The sequence below is a fragment of the Pan paniscus genome, chromosome 1, assembly GCF_029289425.2.
Source record: "Pan paniscus chromosome 1, NHGRI_mPanPan1-v2.0_pri, whole genome shotgun sequence".
NCBI lineage: Eukaryota > Metazoa > Chordata > Mammalia > Primates > Hominidae > Pan > Pan paniscus.
In genome coordinates, this window is record NC_073249.2 from 8,963,468 (window position 1) to 8,985,444 (window position 21,977).

The 21,977-nt window shown below is 38.8% G+C and overlaps 1 protein-coding gene across 7 annotated transcripts in view; it reads right to left on the reverse strand.

The window, feature by feature from the left end:
- Nucleotides 1-21,977, reverse strand: part of FMN2 (formin 2) — a 391,989-nt gene that overhangs the window by 276,920 nt on the left and 93,092 nt on the right. For all 7 annotated transcript variants that reach the window (XR_010109223.1, XM_063594698.1, XM_055098129.2 and 4 more), the window contains exon 4: nucleotides 16,389-16,444. Coding sequence is in view for 6 of the 7 variants with exons in the window: in XM_063594698.1 (XP_063450768.1) it covers nucleotides 16,389-16,444 (56 nt within the window). In the remaining variant the exon portion in view is untranslated. The remainder of the gene's footprint in view (nucleotides 1-16,388; nucleotides 16,445-21,977) is intronic.

Here is a 21,977-nt window from a genome sequence, read left to right on the forward strand (position 1 = left end):
TTACTATGAAAGGAAACTGAAAAATAATTGACTTTTCAACTAATAAAGGAATGTAACATACTTTAATAGGCAAGATTTTTGAGAATTTATATGTTATTCAGGCATATATACACGCACATACACACTCTCCCCTTAAAAGCTCATTATTTTTCACCAACATCTACACAAAAGACTAAAGTATTTGTAATGCACAGTTTGGGAAAAACTATATTGCCATGTAGTTTTTAAGTAGCCCATAGTGGAAAAAAAAATAATCTTTTTTTATTATTTAATTTTATTTTAAGTCCTGGGATACATGTGCAGGATATGCAGGTTTGTTCCATAGGTCAACGTGGGCCATGGTGGTTTGCTGCACCCATCAACCCATCACCTAGGTATTATGCCCAGCATGCATTAGCTGCTTATCCTGAAGCTCTCCCTCCCCATACTCCTCCTAACAGGCCCCAGTGTGCCTTGTTCCCCACCTGTGTCTATGTGTTCTCACTGTTCAGCTTCCACTTATAAGTGAGAACATGTGGTGTTTGATTTTCTGTTCCTGTGTTAGTTTGCTGAGGATAACGGCCTCCAGCTCCATCCATGTCCCTGCAAAGGACATGATCTCATTCCTTTTTGTGTCTGCATAGTATTCCATGGTATATATATCCACATTTTCCTTATCCAGTTTATCACTGATGGGCAATTGGGTTGACTCCACGTCTTTGCTATTATGACTAGTGCTGCAATGAACATATGTGTGAATGTATCTTTGTAACAGAATGATGTATACTCCTTTGGGTACATATCCAGTAATGGGGTTGCTGGGTCAAATGCTATTTCTGGTTCTAGGTCTGGGAATCACCACACTGTCTTTCACGATGGAACATAACCATTTTTAACATCCTGTATGGCCACTATACATAATTCCACTCTCCAATTGTATGATGATAGTAAGTACAAGAAGAAACCAGAAGCCAAAAAACCAGCACCCAAATTTATCTTAATAAGGAGTACAATTAGTCAGTATTTCTGACTGGATTAGTAAAATGCACAGATCATTTTCGTTTTTCCAGCATACTCTTAAAGGTGACCTTTAATCATTAAAAGGTATTTCTTGAGTTATGCTGGTACATAACTAGGGTTTTCTTTTTTCATGAACGATGATTATATAAAAAGGTTAGTTGATAAATAGCATGTAAGAAGTAGATTCTGGAGGAGTTTTCCAAAACTCAATTTGTAAATGTTATTGCCTATGCCAGCTCTGTTTCATCATAAATTTGAATATAATGAAAATAGCATAAAATTAAAGGATATTATTATATAAACACAGACACACACAGAGGAAAAAGTGATTCTGATGAGGCACAGTGGTCATGCCTATAATCCCAGCACTTTCCAAGGCTGAAGTGGGAGGATCACTTGAAACCAGGAGTTCGAGACCAGCATGGGCAACATAACAAGACTTCATCTCAACAAAAATGGAAAATAAATAGCCAGGTGTGGTGGTGTGTGCCTGTAGTCCTAGCTACTTGGGAGGCTGAGACTGGAGGAGCACTTGAGCCCAGGAGTCCAGCCTGGGAGACAGAGTGAGACTCTGCCTCTAAAAATATAAAAAACAACAATAGTAATAAAAAGAAAATGATCCTAATAATGGCCTAGCATAGTAACAATTATTACACCTCTTTCTACATGGATTTCTGCCCCACATCACAGGCCAGCTAGTTCCACATGGCACCCAAGTTAGTGGTAACAGAGGTCATAATACTAGTGACTGAAGATTCCTGGGATTTTTTTTTAACCTTTCTAATTTACATAGCCAGTCAAAAATGTAACTGCATCATTACACATGATACCCAGTACCAGAAAAAGATCTCTTAAGTAGAATCCACTTAAATTTTCTTTTGGTTACCTTGGATTGGCTCTTGCAATCTCCATCCTTCCCTTCCCGTTTACAGAAATATGAAGAAAAACTACATTTGCAGACTCCCTTGCAGCTAGATTCATCCAATTAGATGCAGCCACACAAAGATTTAGAAAGTCGAATGAGGTAAGGATCATATTCCCGTGTCTGGACTGCTCTGTTAGCAGTTAAGTTCTGAAAACAAAGCTTCTCTACAACAACATTCAAATGTCCACTCTACAAATTGCAGTGGTGGCCTCAAAAGTTTTAACTCCCCTGATAATCCAGTTGTATTTGATTTCTTTGAAAAGTGTCACCTTAGACACAGATGCTTCAAACCTTCCAAACTTCCTATAAAACACCTGATTTTACAGTAAACACTTCTGTTTCATGCACCTAGCATAGTTTCCAGTTCCTGCAAAAGGTCTGGCTGATATACCCAGGTACCAATACTTCAGAATAAATTATGAAAAAAAGATTCACTTTTTTCCACAAAAAAGAAATTAAAAATTAAGCAAGGGCATCATTTTAATTCAAAACAATTTTTATCATAATGGAAAGATGCACAAATTCTTAAAATTAAAATTATTTTCAGTGCTAATTTTTAACAAAAATATATGGTGCCATGATATATGACATCATATCACCTTTTATGAAAAGATGGTCCTTTTTTGTAGTATTTGAGAACCTCATTAATTTCCCCAAAGGCCTCTGACAATCCTAATATGCAAATTCATTTTTTAAATACATCTGTCACATCATCATTCTTACTGTATTAGCTAACTCCACGAGGTGTTCACAAATCAATTACAGTTCATGCAATTCAAGTTCTCCACCATCAACTTCTCTGACTTCAAGAAACCCTCCAACTTCTGCATGATTAACAAGTTCACTTTATGCTGCATTTGTATCATGTGGTTTAAAACATCCAAAAATCATTGATAAACTGACCCTGCCAAACTAAAGGATGGTGGATAATAACAGATGGTCTGTGTTAAAAGGAGAGGGATTTGGGGTTGGATCTGCTTTTATAAATGATCAATTTATTAGTGTGTATTGTTCTGTTATGTATTTTATTTTTTAAACAACTTGATAATTGAGGGTACTTAGATAATAAAAAGTTGAGAAAATAAAGAATTGATATGCCCCATAAGCTTCAAAGGTTTTCAAATGTAAGATACAATAAGAACCAGAGCTAACAAATGGCAGAGGAAGTAGTGATAAGAGGACAAAATTCCAAATCTGAATCTTTAATAAATATAGCAATGCTAGCCTTGTGGTGCCAGGAAGGTGGAAGAGTCAAAAAATTCATAAAGATGATAACAGGCTGCAAAGATGAAAGACTAAAATTTTTATAAACAGAACCTTTTTGTACAGATCATTTTGATAGAAGAGAACATGGAAAAAGAGTTGGGGGCAACAAACTATCTGCTTCTTACATTATTCCCACTGTAGAGAGAACAAAAAACCAACCTGCTAGAATCTTCATTCTCCCTATGACCTATCCTTACCTGCACCCTAAAATCCCGACCGGCCCTGTATTAATGTTACAATCCCCCTTTTCTATTCCACACAAGCAGAGCAACTAAGCGCATCTCAAACCTTAACTGACTAGCCTGTAAAATAAGGCCACCAATCCACTACTACAGAGTAGCCAAATGTATGTAGGATTTGGGGCTCTGAATTTAGCTGAGAGTCTTCAAAGAATCTTATCTGGCCTTCCTTATCCAGGGCTATCAGTCAAGGGCCGGCTGGCTCTCAGAGAGTACCAGTTCAGAAAGTCAGCTGAGATATTTCCTGTAAAGCGCTCTAGAGAAAGCTCCATTTCTTGTCAGAAGTAAGAGCTGATTTCTAATATAGGTTGTTTTCTTTCAGGGATTTATAAAGAAATTTACATGGCAGATATTAGTAATTATCAGGAAAAAGGGCCATTTTCTTGCCATTTAAGCAAACACCCTACTCTCAGGACCCACACAAAGTGGAATGAAGCTCTGGGGGGCCCACCCTCCCACACAGCCTAGATTTAATCTCGAAGAAACTGCCAGGCGCTCTGTTGTCCGTGGAAAGCCCTCCAGTTAGGAGCCTGTTCCTCTGTGTCCAGCGCCTGGAACTTAATCTTGTCTCTTCAGGGTGCAGCTAGATAGAGCCTATCAGATTCTCAAAGGACTTGACAATGAAGAGATGCACTTTTCATTATCTTTAGCCTTCTACAGTTTTCAGAAAGACTCTCACTCAGCATTTCCAGTGATTGTGCAACAGTTTACCGAAAGCTAATGGCTTTTCCTATCAAAAAATTTAAATACATTTTGTTGTAAAAAAAGAAAAAGAGAAAAGTAAGCTTGGCAATTTTGTACAGAACCTATATAATGGATGCCTCCTTATAAATGGAGGAAGGTTAAATCTATTTTTAGTTCGTCAATACAATAATTAATATGCTTTATAGATTACCAATTTTGAGATTATTTGTACTTTAAAATACTGTTTCAAAACCCTAAATCATAAGTGGTAGAGTCTGCCATCTACGTTGGCTCAATAATTATATACAGTAAGTCAGCCAAAATTCCTCCATTCCTGTATAATCTTAAATGTGGGTGGTGATGGTTAGCTCTTATAAATTGTTTGAACACTTGCGTATCACATAATACAAGTTTCCATTAAAAAATAAAATGTTCACCAAAAATATTTTTCCAAACAGAAGATTATCTGATTCCCAGAAAAAGAAAACATTACTGTAACATTAAGGTTACAACTGTCAAAAAAGAAGCCAAGATACACTCAAGTAAAGCTTTTGCTGAAAAGTTAATTTGCTCATCTTTGAAACTTTATTATGTTTATTATGTAAGCAGGATACTTTTAAAGCCTAGAATTTAAAAGCTGCTTATTGGTAAGTTAACGCTGTAATAATTTATTTTATAAATTTTAACATGAGATATATAATTAATTTTCTACCATATTTAGATTTTTCAAATTCTGCTAAATTCTAAAGCAACATTACTAGCAGGTTAGGATACCTCTAGACATCTGTAAAATAGGAATTCTGTTCTTCACAGAAGCATATAAATTCTCTATTTGTCATATTGTTTTTTGTTTGTTTGTTTTTTGAGACGGAGTCTCCCTCTGTCACCCAGGCTGGAGTCCAATGGCACGGTCTCGGCTCATTGCAACCTCTGCCTCCTGGGTTCAAGCGATTCTCCCTCATCAGCCTCCCGAGTAACTGGGACTACAGGCACAAGCCACCATGCTGGGCTAATTTTTGTATTTTTAGTAGAGATGGGGTTTTACTATGTTGGCCAGGCTGGTCTCAAACTCCTGACATCGTGATACGCCCACCTCGGCCTCCCAAAGTGCTGGGATTACAGGTGTGAGCCACCGCGCCAGGCTGTCATGTTCTAAATTAAGAAACATCCTAGTTTTGGAACAACCAATGGCATTCCAGTTCATAATATGTTAACATCTGCTACACATGATCCCATAGGGAAAGAGATCGAGGTGTTATATAGATATAATTTTGCACAAAACTAAAATACAAGCAATTTTAAGTTTGAAAGGGCAATTTCAAGAAAGAATATTAGAACAGATGGTAAATGGTAAATAACTTGCCTAGGGCTTTTTAAAATAGAACATATTATAGGAAAGAGCCTCACACAAGGAGCTGAGATGGCATCTCTAGAATCCTTAGTATAAAATACATGATGAATTATGGAAATTATAATATTTCTGAACTGGAATGGACATGGCAAATCTCTTTCCATTCCTTCACGGATAAATGAGAAATGTGATATGGAAGGAAGAGGCGTACGTTAGAAATCATACTTGGCTGTATTACTTTTAACATCTCTTTAGAATGGGAGCTGATACGATGGGAAGGTTAAAGTAATGATCTTTAGTGAACAAACACAGTGGAAGCAATAAACATTTAGGGAAAAAAGGGAGATAAACAGCAAAAAGAACCAGCCTTTTTGGTTCCTGCTGACATATTGAGAAGTTTCTTTCTACTTATTTGAGCTAGAGTTGCAGGAGGTACTGGACCATACTTTAAAGCAATCTATCCCTTAATTGTCTCAAGTAATGCAAGGAAGGAAAGCACTATTTTATTCCAGCTTCACTTTCCTTGAATGATCTATGGATGGAAAGTGCAGCTCGGTTTTTCACCTCCTAATCGCCTCCCTTGCATTAACACCCAACTGTTCTCAAATATCTTTTTTTTGGTGTTTGTTTTTTTAAGAAAAATCTTCCTGGCCAGGCACAGTGGCTCACGCCTATAATCCCAGCACTTTGGGAGGCTGAGGTGGGCGGATCACCTGAGGTCAGGAGTTTGAGACCAGCCTGGCCAACATGGTGAAACCCTGTCTCTACTAATAATACAAAAATTAGCCAGGCGTGGTGGTGCATACCTGTAATCCCAGCTACTCTGGAGGCTGAGGCAGAATTGCTTGAATCTGGGAGGTAGAGGTTGCAGTGAGCCAAGATCATGCCACTGCACTCCAGCCTGGGCAACAGAGTGAGACTCCGTCTTCAAAAAAAAAAAAAAAAGAAAGAAAAGAAAAAGAAAAAGAAAAATCTTCCTAAAGAATAAAGCCTGGAGAAAATCAAATGGAGTGGATTTGGACTATTACCCGGGGTGGCAGAGCTGCCTTTTGGCCCTGCCACTCTAATGGAATTACTCTCAGCACTGCTCGTGGTTTCCTTATTGCCAAATACTATAGATTTAACCCTGTCCTTTATAAAGAATCTAAGACTATTAATCATTCCTTCCCCCTTAGAACTCTTTTCTTCTGGCTTCTATAGTTTTACACTGCTCCTCCTCATTTCTTTCTCTGTTTCCTCCCTGGGAATTTTTGAGGGGTGGAGTAGAGACTTTGTACTTAGCCTACTATCCCCTCTCTATATACTGGGAGAGTTCATCAATTTTTATATCTTCAATCTCTCATTTTGATAGTGATTACTGCAAGTTTTTCTCTCTCATCAATACTTCACTTCCATATTGTGACTGCTTAGCTAATACTGCTATTTGATTACGCTACCCTGTTCCTTAAAGTGCATCTGAGGGTACAGGAAAAAACCTAACCACAATGCTTTCCCTATTCTCTCACTCAACAATGAAAACAGAGGACTTCTGTGACCTCTATCATCAAAATGTGCAAAGATTTCGTCCCTCCAGCAAGCAATCAATTCTATTATAGACACCAGATGAGTGTCCTCTAATTCAAATCAATTCTAACACTACCTACCTGGAGGTAGCATCAGGTCCCACAGGTTGAGGGCTCAGTCCTCAAAACTGCCCCCACTTCATATGCAAGCCACAGGTCCAGGCCTCTGGAACTTCTGACCAACTGGCTATAATTCCAGGATCCCTCCACCCCCTCCGCAGGTTCAATGTGTTAGACCAGCCCACAGAACTCAGGGAAACACATAACTTTTGCTGACTTACTAGAAGGGATGTTACAAAGGATGCAGATGAAGAGATGGATGGGGAGAGGCTTGGGAAAAGGGGAGCACCACCCTCCGGGAAAACCATGTGTTCATCAGCTATCTGGAAGCTCTCCAAATCCCATCAATTTTGGGGGTTTTAATGGAGGTTTCATGATGTAGGTGCGATTAACTACATCACTGGGCACTGGTGACCAACTTAACCTTCAGCCCCTCCCAGTTCCCGAGGCTGGGGGGTGGGGCAGAAAGTCCCAACCCTATTACTATGCTTTGGTCTTTCTGTGGACCAGCCCCATCCTGAAGTTACCAGACAACAAACAGTAGCATATAAAAAGACACTTAACCTCTTCGAAGATTCCAAGGATTTTAGGAGTTGTATGCCAGGAGATGGCAATTAAGACCAAATGTATGTTTCATAATATCAAGCATCTTATCTTCCAACAAAATATTCCTTTGCCTGTCCTGTAGTTTACCTAGGCTTGGGAACATCTTTCGATCATTTCTCTAATTGATTGTCTCTTAAACTCAATGTGCACCAGAATCACCTAGAGGGCTTGTTAAAACACAGATTATTTGGGAGGTCGAGGCTGGTGGTTCGCCTGAGGTCAGGAGTTTGAGACCAGCCTGGCCAACATAGCAAAATATTGTCTCTACTAAAAATACAAAAACTTAGCTGGGCATGGTGGCAGGTGCCTGTAATCCCAGCTACTAGGGAGGCTGAGGAAGGAGAACTGCTTGAACCTGGGAGGCGGAGGTTGCAGTGAGCCGAGATCATGCCATTGCACTCCAGCCTGGGCAACAAGAGCAAAACTCTGTATCAAAACAAAAAGAAACAAACCAAAAAACACACACAGATTGCTGGGCCCCACCTCCACACTTTCCAGTTCAGTAGGTCTGGGTAGGGCCTGAGAATCTGCATATCTAACCAGCTCCCAGTTGATACTGAAGTCTGCAAACCACACAGCCTAATTTATACCCTAGACATGGTTACCAAACCCATCATTTCAATTCTTGGTTGCCACTTTTCCTGTATCACATCAGCACCTTAGCTGAGAAGTAATGGAATTACTTTGAGAGTTTAACAGCTGGTCCTAACTGGCTCCACTCTCCCTCTTCCTATCATTCTACATTCCCTTGCCAGGTAATTGTTCCTTAAACTGCCTTGCTCATTCCTCAAAAACTCATGGCTCCCGACTACTGAGCATAAAACGTTTTAAATCCTCTATTAGGCTCATAAGACCTTGAATAGTCCATAAAATGTGGAGACTCCATCACTCACTCTGCCTACTGCAAAGGGATATTGTGAGAATGTTGGGTTTTTGTCTTGTTTTGGTTTTTTCAAGACAGGGTCTCATTCTGTTGTACCAGCTGGAGTGCAGTGGCACAATCGTAGCTCACTGCAGCCTTGACCTCCTGGGCTCAGGTGATCCTCTTGTCTCAGCCTCCCAAGTAGCTCACGCCACCATGGCCAGCTATTTTTATTATTATTATTGGTAGAGACAGGGTCTCCCTGTGTTGCCAATGCTAGTCTCAGACTCCTGGGCTCAAGTGATCCTCCCACCTCAGCCTCCCAAAGTGCTAGAATTTCATGCATGAGCTACCACACCCAGCCTTATTGTGAGAATTTAAAAAGATACAGTCAATTCTTGTTATTCACAGTAGTTTTGTCCTATAAAGTCTTTGTGAACATCAAATTAGTGAATACTGAATATTGCTTCTAGAAAAAAAACAGGTTTAGATTCCTGCAAGCCCCTGGTCACATTTTTGTCAACCAATCAATGCATTACCTTTTTTAAATGTGTGTTCCTGCTGAAAGACACTTTATTTAATATATATTGCTGATTTACTATGGCCAACAGCAGCATCACTGAAGCCTGAACAAAGCTTATCTGACATGTGTTTTTGCCACAAGGCACATCACAGCCTTCTTGCACGTAGGAACATTAGACAACATGGCAGCTCTATGCTTGGAGGCAATTTCGAACAGTAAAACCAACAAGAAAAAGCACAAAAACGTGAAAAAACAGCCACGAAAACACTCCTATTTACAGAATGAGAGCTGAAAGAAGAAAGCAGAGCTTCACCTCATTCAACATCAGCTGGGAAAGTCCATGTCAAGCAACTCAAATTTCTTGCCACTTGGAGCATGTTGGTGATTGGCCATGAAAGCACCATATGAATATGATTTGGGGGCTCCAAATAAATGTTAGCAAGTAGGTGAGTTCGCAAATACACGCAAATCCAAGAATAATGAAGACCACCTATGCAATGAAAGCAACCTTCAAAACCAGAGTATTGCTCAACTATAACAACAATAATGATAAAGAGCTAACATTTTGAGTGCCAGGAACTCCTCCAAAGCATTTTACATAAATATATTTAAAACTCACAAAAAAAATGTAGAGATAGGAGTTCTTATTATACCCATTTTATAGATGAGAAAACTAAGGCACACAGGTAAAATGCTATTCCTAAATTCTAACAAAGATTCTCTCCTTGATCAAGCTCTAGCCAGGCTCCTCTGAGCCCTCTTCTCAACTAGGCCTTAGTCTTGGCCTGTAAAGACTTGAGCAAACATTAACATAGTTTCTACCAGCTAAAGGCTGCATCCCAAAGATAATCCTACCACTCTTTAAATTACTGCCTAAGGAAACTCAAGGCTGCCAAAAAAACTTACTGTTTCAGCCTTCACCTGAGGATGGGGCCTCTTTCCTAGTCTCTGGCAGAGGACAGACTCCTAACTTATAACTGCCAGTTAGCAGACACAGCTGGCCTAATCTCATTTACACTAATGAACCCTTTGCAGTTTTTCACTCCTGAGTCTCCTGAGCCTCCACTCACCCTTCTCCCTATTCCTTTATTCTCCCTTTAAAATGCTTGGTCACCTCTGTACAAATCAAAGTTGAGTTTAGTTCACGCTGGACTCCTCCCTAGCGCAATAGTTGCCACTGATATAAAATCTGTCCTTACCATTTTAACTAATGTCTGACTTTGTTCATCTTTGACAGTTCCCCAGTTAAAAGTGGAATAACTGGGATTTGTGCCCAGGAAAACTGGTCCAAAGCCCAGATCCTCAACCACTATGGTATGAATATAAGCAAATGTTCTACCACTCCCGAAATGCACCCTAGACTGAGTCTTCTCAAATCCAGTGTCTAGAACAAAGTCAAGTTTAGACAAATTTAGATTAAAAAATAGAAGTAGATTTTTAAAAAGGGAAGAGGAGTGCAGAAGAAACATATGTATAAGACAGATATGAAGGACCCTAAAGATTAAAAAAAAAACAACAACAACAAAAAACGAACAAAAACAAAACAAAACAAAACAAAAAAACTAGTGTATTTTTTAGGGTTGGAACAAGCCAGCCAATCATACAGGAAATAGTGAGTGATAACGCTGAAGACTGAGGATGGCAAGGGAAAACCCCATGTGTCAAACTCAGGAGTCTGAACATTTTCTCAAATGCTATGAGCAGTCACTGGATGAGTCTAAGCAGATATCAGACATTAGCAAATTTGGATTTTAGAAAGATAACTCTGGAGGCATTGTGGAGGAGAGATTAGAAGGGTTAAGACTGGAAGCAGAGAGACCCATCGGGAGAATATTGCAGTAATCCAGATAAGACTGGGCTCTGGGTTAAGGCACTGTCAGGCTGCAGGCCAAGGAGGCCCGGGAGAAGGAAAGCAAAACCTGGGTCTCCAGGGCAGCTGCCAGCTGAGCTGCCTCTCACGTCACCTGGACTATTGCGCTTCTCCCTGGCCCCACACCCAATGCCATGTTCACTTCCAATTTTCTACCTTTACTCTCTTCTCTGATCTGAAATACTCACTCTTCTTCCCTCCATCTATCCAAAGATAACGATTTGATCTAAATTTCACCCTTCCTAAGAAATTGCCCTTAATTGTAGTCTCTCAACAACCTTCACCCTTTTTGTTAAGTTTATCTTGGCAGAATTACATTGCATCTCGCAAATCATTTCATGTACGTGAAAGAGGTATGTTCTTCTAACTGTCTGCTTCTTAATACCCAAGATTTTGTCTTATAATTCTTTGTATTTCCTTCAATATCTACCACAAATACCTTGCACACAGTAGGTCAGCAGATGTTCAATAAAGGACAAGCCTCCTTTATAAGCAGAGAAATTTTATCAGCTCCACGACCCCCATTGGATTAGCTGCTTGGACTGTTTGCCTTTCTCCACAGGCCATTAATAATGTTGCATAGTGCAAACTAGTTTTACACCATCTAAAACTCAATAGAGCAAAGATATTACTTCATTTCACCCCCAAGCCTGACCACCCCAAGGAAAAACAAAAACAATCTGTGACATCCAATTATTTCTTCACATTCTCATCTCAAGTTCTAACTGCTTTCCAGATGTTAGCTGGTTTTCATTCTTAAAACTCATAGAAGAGTTTCTTTTATGATTATTTCTAAGCTAAAACGTCTATATTTTTCTCTGAGCTCCTTGGAGTTTCTACAGAATAAAAATTATTCCCACACCAAAAAAAAAAAAAAAAAATCCTTTCTTTCTCTTAACATAGTATGGTAAATACCTTTCAAAATGTTACCTATCTTCAATGTCAGCACTGCCCTAAGGGTATCCTGTCTTCTCTTCCCTTCCTAACCATCTCTCGCTTGCCCCTTCCCAGACTCATTAGGTCAGAGTATTTAGTGGTTAAACTATTTACGGAGGACCTAAGAATGATTAGACACTGAGGAAGACTTCAAGGATGACTAACTCACGGTTTCAGACCCAAGTATCTCTCTCTCTATCTCCTTTAAGACTTGTATTTCTTACTCCGCCTTATTTTAGTTATTTACTTGTCTTGTGGGTTATTGTTTTGTTGGTTTCCAATTACTTCGCAAATTCATATTACCTTTTGCCTTGGAGTTGAGAAAGACCTCATACTCAACAATGTTTCTTTCAAAACTTTCTATATGTCTAAGACATTCTACCCCAATTCAAATGGCTTGTTTTATTAAGTCTCCAGCATTATTTCTTCAGAATCACTTTTACTCCACTTTCTTTTGATCTGACCAATGCTTCTTTTGCTCTTCAAACTTTGCTTCTGAGTAACCAAGACCATCCACAAGGCTACTCCACATTACTCCACCTGTTTCCTTGACTTGTTCCTAAATTATTTCTGAAACTAATGGAACTGAGTGGCCATTGCATAAAGAGTACTATAACAGATACTTTAAGGAGATCCAGTAAAAAAATATTTACTTCTTCAAATAAATTTGCAGTTAGATTGGGCAATGAGGGGACTCGGCAGGGCTGATCAGAGCAAAGCGTTTTTCTGACACTTGAGAATTTATTTGCATATAGATCATACAACATATGGAGGAAGACAGTGCTGATATCATCTAATTCCTTTTTATTGTCTAGCACTTTGTAATAGACGTGACTATTGATAAATGATAAATATTATAATGTGCAAAGACCTGACTTTCAATTACCTGTTATTTTCAATTCTTACCCAAAGCTAGAGTTTTTAAAAATCAAACTGTTATTCTATTTCCTTTCCAGCTAGTCCATGTACATTAGAAAGATACCAAGAGTTTTAGAAAAATGCTTTGAAACAAAAATTGTATATATAATTTCAAAAGCAAAAAGTTAGAAACTAGGTGGCTACCAGGTGAAGCATGTTACCATACACCAATCTTTAACTTAGAAGCAAATGTTCTTAGATAAAATAATTGACACTAAGCTATTATATACTACAGAGTATAAAAGGCTTTACAGTTTAAATATTTCAAATGCCAAAGATTTTAATAAACAGAATCAAAAGACAGTCGCGTTTCAGTTTTATGACATAATTCTTCAGATAGAGCAGATTTTCAGAGCATATTACTTGAAATTAAAATAATCAGTAAGTGAGGTCTCAAGAATGTAATTTTATTTGAAAACCTAATTCCACAGGGTCATCAATAAAAGCATTCAAGGAGTAGCTACAGTCCGTTCTTTTCACTTGAGTGCCAGCTGTATTTGCTTTAAGCATCAGACTCTCTGGCAACACCACAGCCTTCTACTCCTGTGAGTTGAGGAAAGGCTTTATGAGTCATGTGTTTTTTCTAGGGATATTGCACTCTCAGAATTATTAACTACAGAAAGAGTAAAAGTCAAAACTCATTCAATAAATTCCAATGTGCTCAGATTGAGAGAACAGGTGTCTGAACACACATCTGAAGAATAACTTAGAGAGGATGCTTTCCAACTCGGCTGCAAGCCTCTGACTAAGCAGTCCTGGGGATCTCACGTTACGACCACAGAAGAACACAGGCGACGCTGATGGACCAGAAAAATCTCTTAGGTTCATCATTCATACTGAGAAAACTGCCTTCAAACCTCTCATTTCCAGCTGCATTTAGAGATACAGAACTGCCATCTAGCGACTAAGAAGGAAAAAGCAAGGACTTTCCATGAAAAATAATTTTTTTTACATAATAACAAAGCACTAAAGTTAGTAAAATTAACACAACTTAGCACATCAAAGTTCTAGTAAAACTTCAAAACGTATAAGTGAACTAATATACCTATTTGCCTCTATAATGTATCTGGACATCTAACTCATACATGGTATAGTTTAAATATAATAAAATAAATTTAGAATCTCATTCATCTGACGATTTTGGCATAGGGTGATTACCCATGTAAAAGTATAATTTTTATCATAGTATAAGTATAAAATCAAACAGATCTATACTCAAATAGTAGGCCTACCCTTTATCAAGTTTGTGATCTGATGCAAGTTATTTTAACTCGTATAATCATTTTCTTTAGCAGTTAAATGCGCATTATAATAGTTACTTTAAAGGATTATTGTGAGGATTTCTTAAGGTAATAGAGTGAAAGAACAGGTATGCAGTAGGTTGACAATTAATTTGAGTTTTCTGTATCCCCTTTATGGCCAGTTACTTTAGCCTGTCATGAAACATATCCATATCATCTAAGACAAGAATCAGCCCATAAAATAAATGTATGACAAAGAGCTAATGATTCCAAAAGTAAGTGATGTCATTGTCGGGTGCTTAAAATCGATTGCTTCCAAATATTGTTCCCTCTCAATTAATTTTCCTGACTTCCAGACACTTCACTGTCAACAAGGATAAGATGTAACATTTATTCAATCTATTTCACCCTTGAGTCTTCAAGTTGTAAAATCAAGTGTTTTTAAATAACCTACTCCATTAGGTTTTCTGCTTATTGCAATATATTTTACCATGGTCCATCGCTCAGGAAAAACACTATAATGTTACACACATGAATATGTATCTTGAAACAGCATAATATAGAAAGCAATGCTGTACATGTTTTATCATTGTTGATATTATCAAATACTTCCTGTTCAGGTTCTCTTTGACATTATCGTATGTAACAATTGATTCATATACGTCCTGAACATAAGAATTTAGAAAAACTTAATGTATTCCTTTAAATCACAATTTAGCCATGCTTTCCACACCAAAAAAAGGCTTAAAAAGTGAGGGAATATTTGAGGGTACTATCTTTCTTAATAACTGCTGACTTTACTATTTCTTTTTACCTTTCTTTATCTTATTTGCTGTGGGCTAATCATTGCAGATAATTAAGGAACCATCAGTTGAGCCCACCATGCCTCTCCAAGTGCCACCAAGTTGATGTAGCCCTCTGCTCCCATAACAATAAGCTGGAAAAACTTGCTTTTTCAATGACCTGTCCTTAAGGATAGCTAACCTAGCCGCATTTTTGAAAAGCACCCAGGTGCTGTTTTCAACCAATGTTATACCCCAATTTATCCTCCAGGGGGAGCACAACTTTCATGTATAACACAGGGATTCTTTTCTAAAGGGAAGTTATTTGATGAGTTCTCAGAGATCAGCAATAATTTAATTTTACAGAGAAGAACCCTATGACCCAGGTAATCTAAGCTTGTTGTCATCACACTAATCAGAAATAGATCCGGGTGTAAAACCCAAGTATGTGTCTCTTCATTTTCTCCTAGACCACCAACAGAACAGAACACATCTTTTTACTGTTCATTTCTAATACTAAGTTACTGACAAAAGCATAGTTGGGTGAAAATGTAAATTGGTTTGTAAGCAATGGTTTTATATCCAAAAGAGCAATTGCTATCCACAATTACTATTCCATACACGTTTCCTTTCTTGCAGTTTTTTTTTTTAATAAGAAATCCATTTTAGCATAGCTTGCATTTTAGTGTAAGAAAAAAAAAACCCACAAAATTTGGCTTCTTTGGTAACTGATATGGTTTGGCTCTGTGTCTCCACCCAAATCTCATCTTGTAGCTCCCATAATTCCCACATGTTGTGGGAGGGACCCGGTGGGAGATGACTGAATCATGGGGGCTGGTCTTTCCCACGCTCTTCTCATGATAGTGAATGGGCCTCACGAGATCTAACGGTTTTAAAAATGGGAGTTTCTCTGCACAAGCTCTTTTTTGCCTTCTGCCATCCACGTAAGATGTGATTTGCTTCTCCCTGCCTTCCGCCATGAACTTGTGAGGACTCCCCAGCCATGTGGAAGTGTAAGTCCAATAAGCCTCTTTCTTTTGTAAATTGCCCATTCTCGGGTACACCCTTATCAGCAGTGTGAAAACGCACTAATACAGTAACAGAAAAAAAAAAGTTTCCTGGGAATTAAACAGATACTAATTAATGTTTCATCCACCAAAGTAATAAGAATCTTATTTGACTTTAGGAAAGCTCTGACAGATTTTTTTTTTAAAGATCATAGCCATGGGACTATTTGAGCAGGCACATCTCGCAGACTTCTCCCTGGAGTGGCCACCGTTTCCTGCTGGAGCCAGCTGTTATTGGGCCCAACTCTTTGGCTGGATATAGAATAAAACAGTTTCTGAAAAGCTTGTACTCAGTTCCACTTCAAGGCTGATTTTCTATGCAAAATATAAATGGAAGAAAACATCCCCTTCTGCCTGACTGGATTCCGCTGCAGACTTAGGGAAAACAAGGGCATCCTAGCCAGCCGGGCAGATGGAAAGATAAATCGCAGAGTCTGTCACAATCTTAAGACAAATAAGACAGATGGGAATCTGACATCCTAATAAGATCATCTTACCTTCTGGACAGCATCTGAGCGTTTTTGGGGAGTTTCGGAAACAGCAGATTGAGATTCTAGATTGGAAAGGAAGCAGACAGTCAGTATCTTAAAGGACAATTTTCCCATTTCTTCAATCAGAAAATAAAACTTTCACTAAAATATATCATTAACCATAAGTACCAAAAAATATCCAGTCTCTCTTCCAATTATATAACTGGGTTATTAGGATATGACTACTTTTCAGTATATATAATACATACAATGAGAATGCTCATGTCATTTTTAAAAATTGGGATATTCCTATGCCCTTCTCTATATATCAACTATTCTTATTTGTCTCAATTGCTAGTTTCTAAATTGTGCCAGAAAGTCCTTCTAAGACTTTCACAGATTATATTATTCACTTAGCTGAAGTCTGTATCACGATAGAAGCCACCTCACCAAGGTTGAAGGATGGGAGCCCAAAAGCCTCATCTAACTGTTGTCAAATTGCTCCTTGATTTCAACGAGAGATAACGAACACTGTCACCAAGAGACACTGAGTAAGAAGGGATTCTGAACCGGTTTTTCTCTTTTAGTCCTCATGTCATCTGAGATTCTATGAGACTGCAAATTCATCATTCTAAGAAGACCTAAGGCATAACCAAGTCAGGGATTTGTTTTCGTAAGCGAGAGGGCACTTTCTTCTAAGTGAAGCTTGCGTGCAAATTTAAAAATAAAAGGGCCTTTAGGATAAAAATAAAAATGAAAGGGCCTTCAAGGAATTCCTCGTGCTCCATGAATCAGAGCCTGAAACACCACTAATCTCATCATCCATCCTCTAGAGGCACCTTTCAGATGAGAAATTCAAAGCCCATAACGCAAGTGGTTGTTGGCAAGGTGAAGACGAGAGTTTATATCTCCTGACTGTCGCGGTGCACCCCTGACTGGCATGCAGACCAGACCCTGGACACGAGGTACAGCAGTCACTGTTTTTGGTTTTGTTTTTTTCTTTTCTTTTTTTTTTTTTTTTTTTGAGATGGAGTTTCGCTCTTTCACCCAGGCTGGAGTGCAATGGCGTGATCTTGGCTCACTGCAACCTCCGCCTCCTAGGTTCAAGCGATTCTCCTGTCTCAGCCTCCCGAATAGCTGGGATTACAGGCACCCGCCACCACACCCAGCTAATTTTTTATTTTTTTTTGGTACAGACGGGGTTTCACCATGTTGGCCAGGCTGGTCTCGAACTCCTGACCTCGTGATCCGCCCGCCTTGGCCTCCCAAAGTGCTGGGATTACAGGCATGAACCACCGTGCTCGGCCAGCAGTCACTCTTTATGGTCATTTTGACATTTCCCATTTAGCCACATGGTAGCTGATATATGTGACAATGCTACAGAAAAATAAAAGGCATTTAGTATTTAAACAGCATAACATACTGTTAAGCTACAATGAAAGTTTTCATTTCACTCAGCTGAGAATCTGTCTCCACAGGGACCCACAAGGCCTGGTTTCAACTACTGTTACTCCCTAGCCTCTCTACCCACCTCCATCTGTCCCAACTTGCTCACCAGGCCAGCCACCCTGGCCAGCTTGCTTGTCTTGTCACGCACCAGTCATGCTTCTTCCATAGGGCTGCCAAAGCCACAGTGGCTACTGCCTCTGCCCAGAGCACTGCACTCACTCTTCTTCCCAAAATCTGCAAGCCCCACTCTGTGGCTGCTTCCTTCGGGGCTTTGCTCAAGCAGCGACCCCACCCAGTCCTTGGCACTCACCACACACTCACCCTTACTTTCTTCGTAACCTGGATCATCACACCATATACTCCATAATGCACTTGGTTGCCTACTTATTTATACCTCTTATTCCACTAGAACATAAACTCTGTGAAAGCAAGAATTTTTGTCAGTTTTTCCTCTTGTTGTGTCCCCCACATCCAAATAGTGCCTGGTACTTAGTAGGTGCTTAAAATATTTGTTGAGTAATTGTAGGAGTGAATGAAAGAATAAATGAAAGATCAAAACAATGATGAGAACATGAAAGTGGGTTCCACCAGGAAAAGTGGGGTATCCTGGGCAGAGAAAGAGAGAGTAAGGATTTTACAAGAGACAATATAGATATTGCCTTGCCTTTAGCTATTTTCTGAATCTCAGCTAGGAGTATATATTTTAAAACAAAAATCATTGAGAATAGCATGATGCAGTCACTTACCAGTAAGTGTCACAGTGGCAATAAACAACTGGCCTTAAAATACAACCATTTTCCCAGATAAATATAGCATATCATTGAGCTAATCAAAAAGGGATTCTTTTCTCTTATATTGACAAATCTCTACTCTGAACTTAACACCAGAGTTAGCCAAATTTTAATAAAGATCTTTAACAGCAAAGCTAGTTAACAGTTAATATTAAAGCAAATCCAAACTCCAGAACGCTCTCATTTTCTATTGTTTTTCGTCACTTCCAAATCCTCCCAAACACAATAGACTCAAGACAAGTCTTGGCTTTGTACCAGTGGGGAAAAGTCTCTCTTCCTCTTCTATTTAGATCGTGCCACAAGAGCCTAAAGGCTCTCCTGGTGGTACACGAAGAGTTCTTTACATTAGGAATGCATAAAATGCTTTCTAGCTTTGTTCTATAGTCCTTGACCCGGTAACTGGACCCAAAAAGTAAACTTCTGGGCTCTGATTGTAAAGAACAAGTGCAGTTTATCAGAAAAACGTACTTAGGAAACCACATTAGAAAGATGCATCAGCAAAATATTCTGCACACCTACACCCAAACTCTCAGCTCCTCTCTGTCTAATTCAATGGCTACCTGAACTGAATTCATTCTCCCAATCCCATCCCTTTCACTATAGTTTTTATTTGTTTGAATCTGTGTGTTAAAACATAGAAGAGAAATTTGCATGTTGAAATGCTGTCTTCAAAATCATAAACTGGAAAATAGGAGTTCTAGAGGGTCAAGATTTTAAGATGAAAGAGATGTACAGAATGACTTCACTGAGAAATAAAGGGAAAATAAATGAGAACCACTGGGAGAGGAGAGAAAAATACATGATAAGGAAAAAGAAAACAACACAGAATAAAAGAAAGAGAAGGAGAAAGTATAGGAGGGAGAAAGTGAAGGGAAACATGAAAAATGGCGAAAGTGTCCTTTAGGGAGCGGAGAGAAATTGATGTACCAGTAATGGCTGAAGAGTGGAGTCACTAGATAGGTGCATCTGAGATATCAGCTTAGTTCCAACTTTCATAGAGCTCCCTAAATGAAAGTGATCACTCCCGGAACTCCCGCCTCCCACGTTCCCAACACTCTCCTCCTCCCAGGATCCAGGGCACTTTCAGGAATTGCCTTAAACCCAGCTCTAGGACAGACTGATCATCTCCATCGAATATTCATCACTAGAATGGTTATTATATTCAAAGAGTAATCCGGTGAGAGAGCTCTCAAGGGTACATTTAAAATGGCCACCTCCTTCACCCATCCTTAAAATTAAGAAACCAGAATGTTCTTTAAAAAAAAAAAAAAAAAATCAGGCCGGGCGCAGTGGCTCACATCTGTAATCCCAGCACTTCGGGAGGCCGAGGCGGGCAGATCACAAGGTCAGGCCAATACGGTGAAACCCCGTCTCTACTAAAAATACAAAAATGAGCCGGCCTGGTGGTGGGCACCTGTAGTCCCAGCTACTCGGGAGGCTGACGCAGGAGAATCGCTTGAACCCAGGAGGCCGAGCTTGCAGTGAGCCGAGATCGCGCCACTGCACTCCAGCCTGGGCGACAGAGCGAGTCTCAAAAAAAAAAAAAAAGTTAAATATTCCATTTTACAAAGTTACCTCAAAATTCCGAGCATAATCTAAAATTCTGGACTCCCTATGGACTCCAAATGTTTCAGGACTGACCTCTTTACCATCACAAAATAAGCCTTTCACTCACGAAACAAAACATACTTGGATGAGCTGTGTATTTACAGAGAGAAGACAGTAAGACAATGAGCGGGATATGCCTCTCAGCTAAGAATGGAAAATAAACCGCCCTTTAAAATATACATACAAAATATGCCTTCTAAAAATGAATGAAGTAGTCTCTAAACAGTTAGACATTTTAAGTTAAAATGCAGCTATATAAAATTATTATATTATAGCTTCTTTAATGGTATATACCAGTTTGATTCAAATCCAGTCAATTTAACTGAAACAGAATTCATTAAACTTCATTTAAATAGCATGACTTATGATTGGCTGCCTAATAAATGCAAGATGTTTTTAATTCTGATATACCATGTCTTTCCACAAATGAAGATGAGGTTAAATACCTGAACTTTCCTAAATGAGGCCAATTCCATGATCTGCTTATTTGATTATTTAATAGTACTGAGGCTCTGCCTCTCATTGTCAACAAAATACAGACACACCTAGGCTCTAGTTAGCGCAGGAGAAAATCAAGGCCAATTTTATGAAAACTATATGTAGGCGTGTGTGTGTGTATATATATACATGTATGTATACACACACATGCATGCACATACTATGTAATATATAATATTCAATATATTATCTAATTCAATATATAATATATATTCAATTTATATATATTATATAATCATAACCTAATCATATAATATATATATTATATTATATATTTACATGTTGAAAATGTGTAATTATTTTTGGGAGACACAGTCAGTCTATTCCAGTACATTTTATTCCTTGATTAAGTGAGGGGCTCAGAGAGATAGAATACTACCAAGTCTCCCCTGGTCCCTTATAGAATTTCTGCATTATCTCAACCGAACTTATGTTAAAACATTTGAACAAAACACAGGAATGGACCAGGCATGGTGGCTCATGTCTGTAATCCCAGCACTTTGGGAGGCCAAGGTGGGAGGATCACTTAAGCCCAGAGTTCAACACCAGCCTGAGCTACATGACAAAACCTCATATCTACAAAAAATTTTAAAAATTAGCTGGGAGTGGTAGCTCACACCTGTAATCCCAGCACTTTGGGAGGCCGAGGTGGAAGGATCACTTGAGCTCGGGTGGTGAAGGCTACAGTGGGCCGGGATCATGCCACTATACACCAGCCTGGGTGACAGAGTTAAACCCTGTCTCAAAAAAAGAAAAAAGAAAAAAGAAAGAAAAGAAATGAGTTGTATTGACATTGCACGGCACAGAACTTCTTCTCTTAGGAACAATTAGAGACACTTCTTTGGGATATTAGTTGTGCTTCTGTAAGTGACTGTGTTTTCAATCTCTTGGACACTGAGGAAGACACTCACATTCCCCTTTCTGCTTTGCACCTGAGGGCTAAATTTCCAATTACCTTTAAAAATGGCACATCCTTAGGAGATACATTTCACTTGGCTGTCTTATCTCAGCTTCATTTTATTGTTCCATCCTAAATTCCTTTTCATTTGATCTATATTCCTTTATGATCCTTTTGTACATTTTACATATTTATAAGCTGCTCAAATCTTTTTTTGGAACAAAGGTGAATTACAATGTATTCAGCCAGTGCACAACTGCATTTTAAAGGATTTTCACATGAAAATCTTCTGCCATGGTTCTTTGTTTCTTTCTTTTCTTTTATTCCTTGCAGTAGGAAGTCAGCTACCATGTTTCTACCAGATCCTCTTCC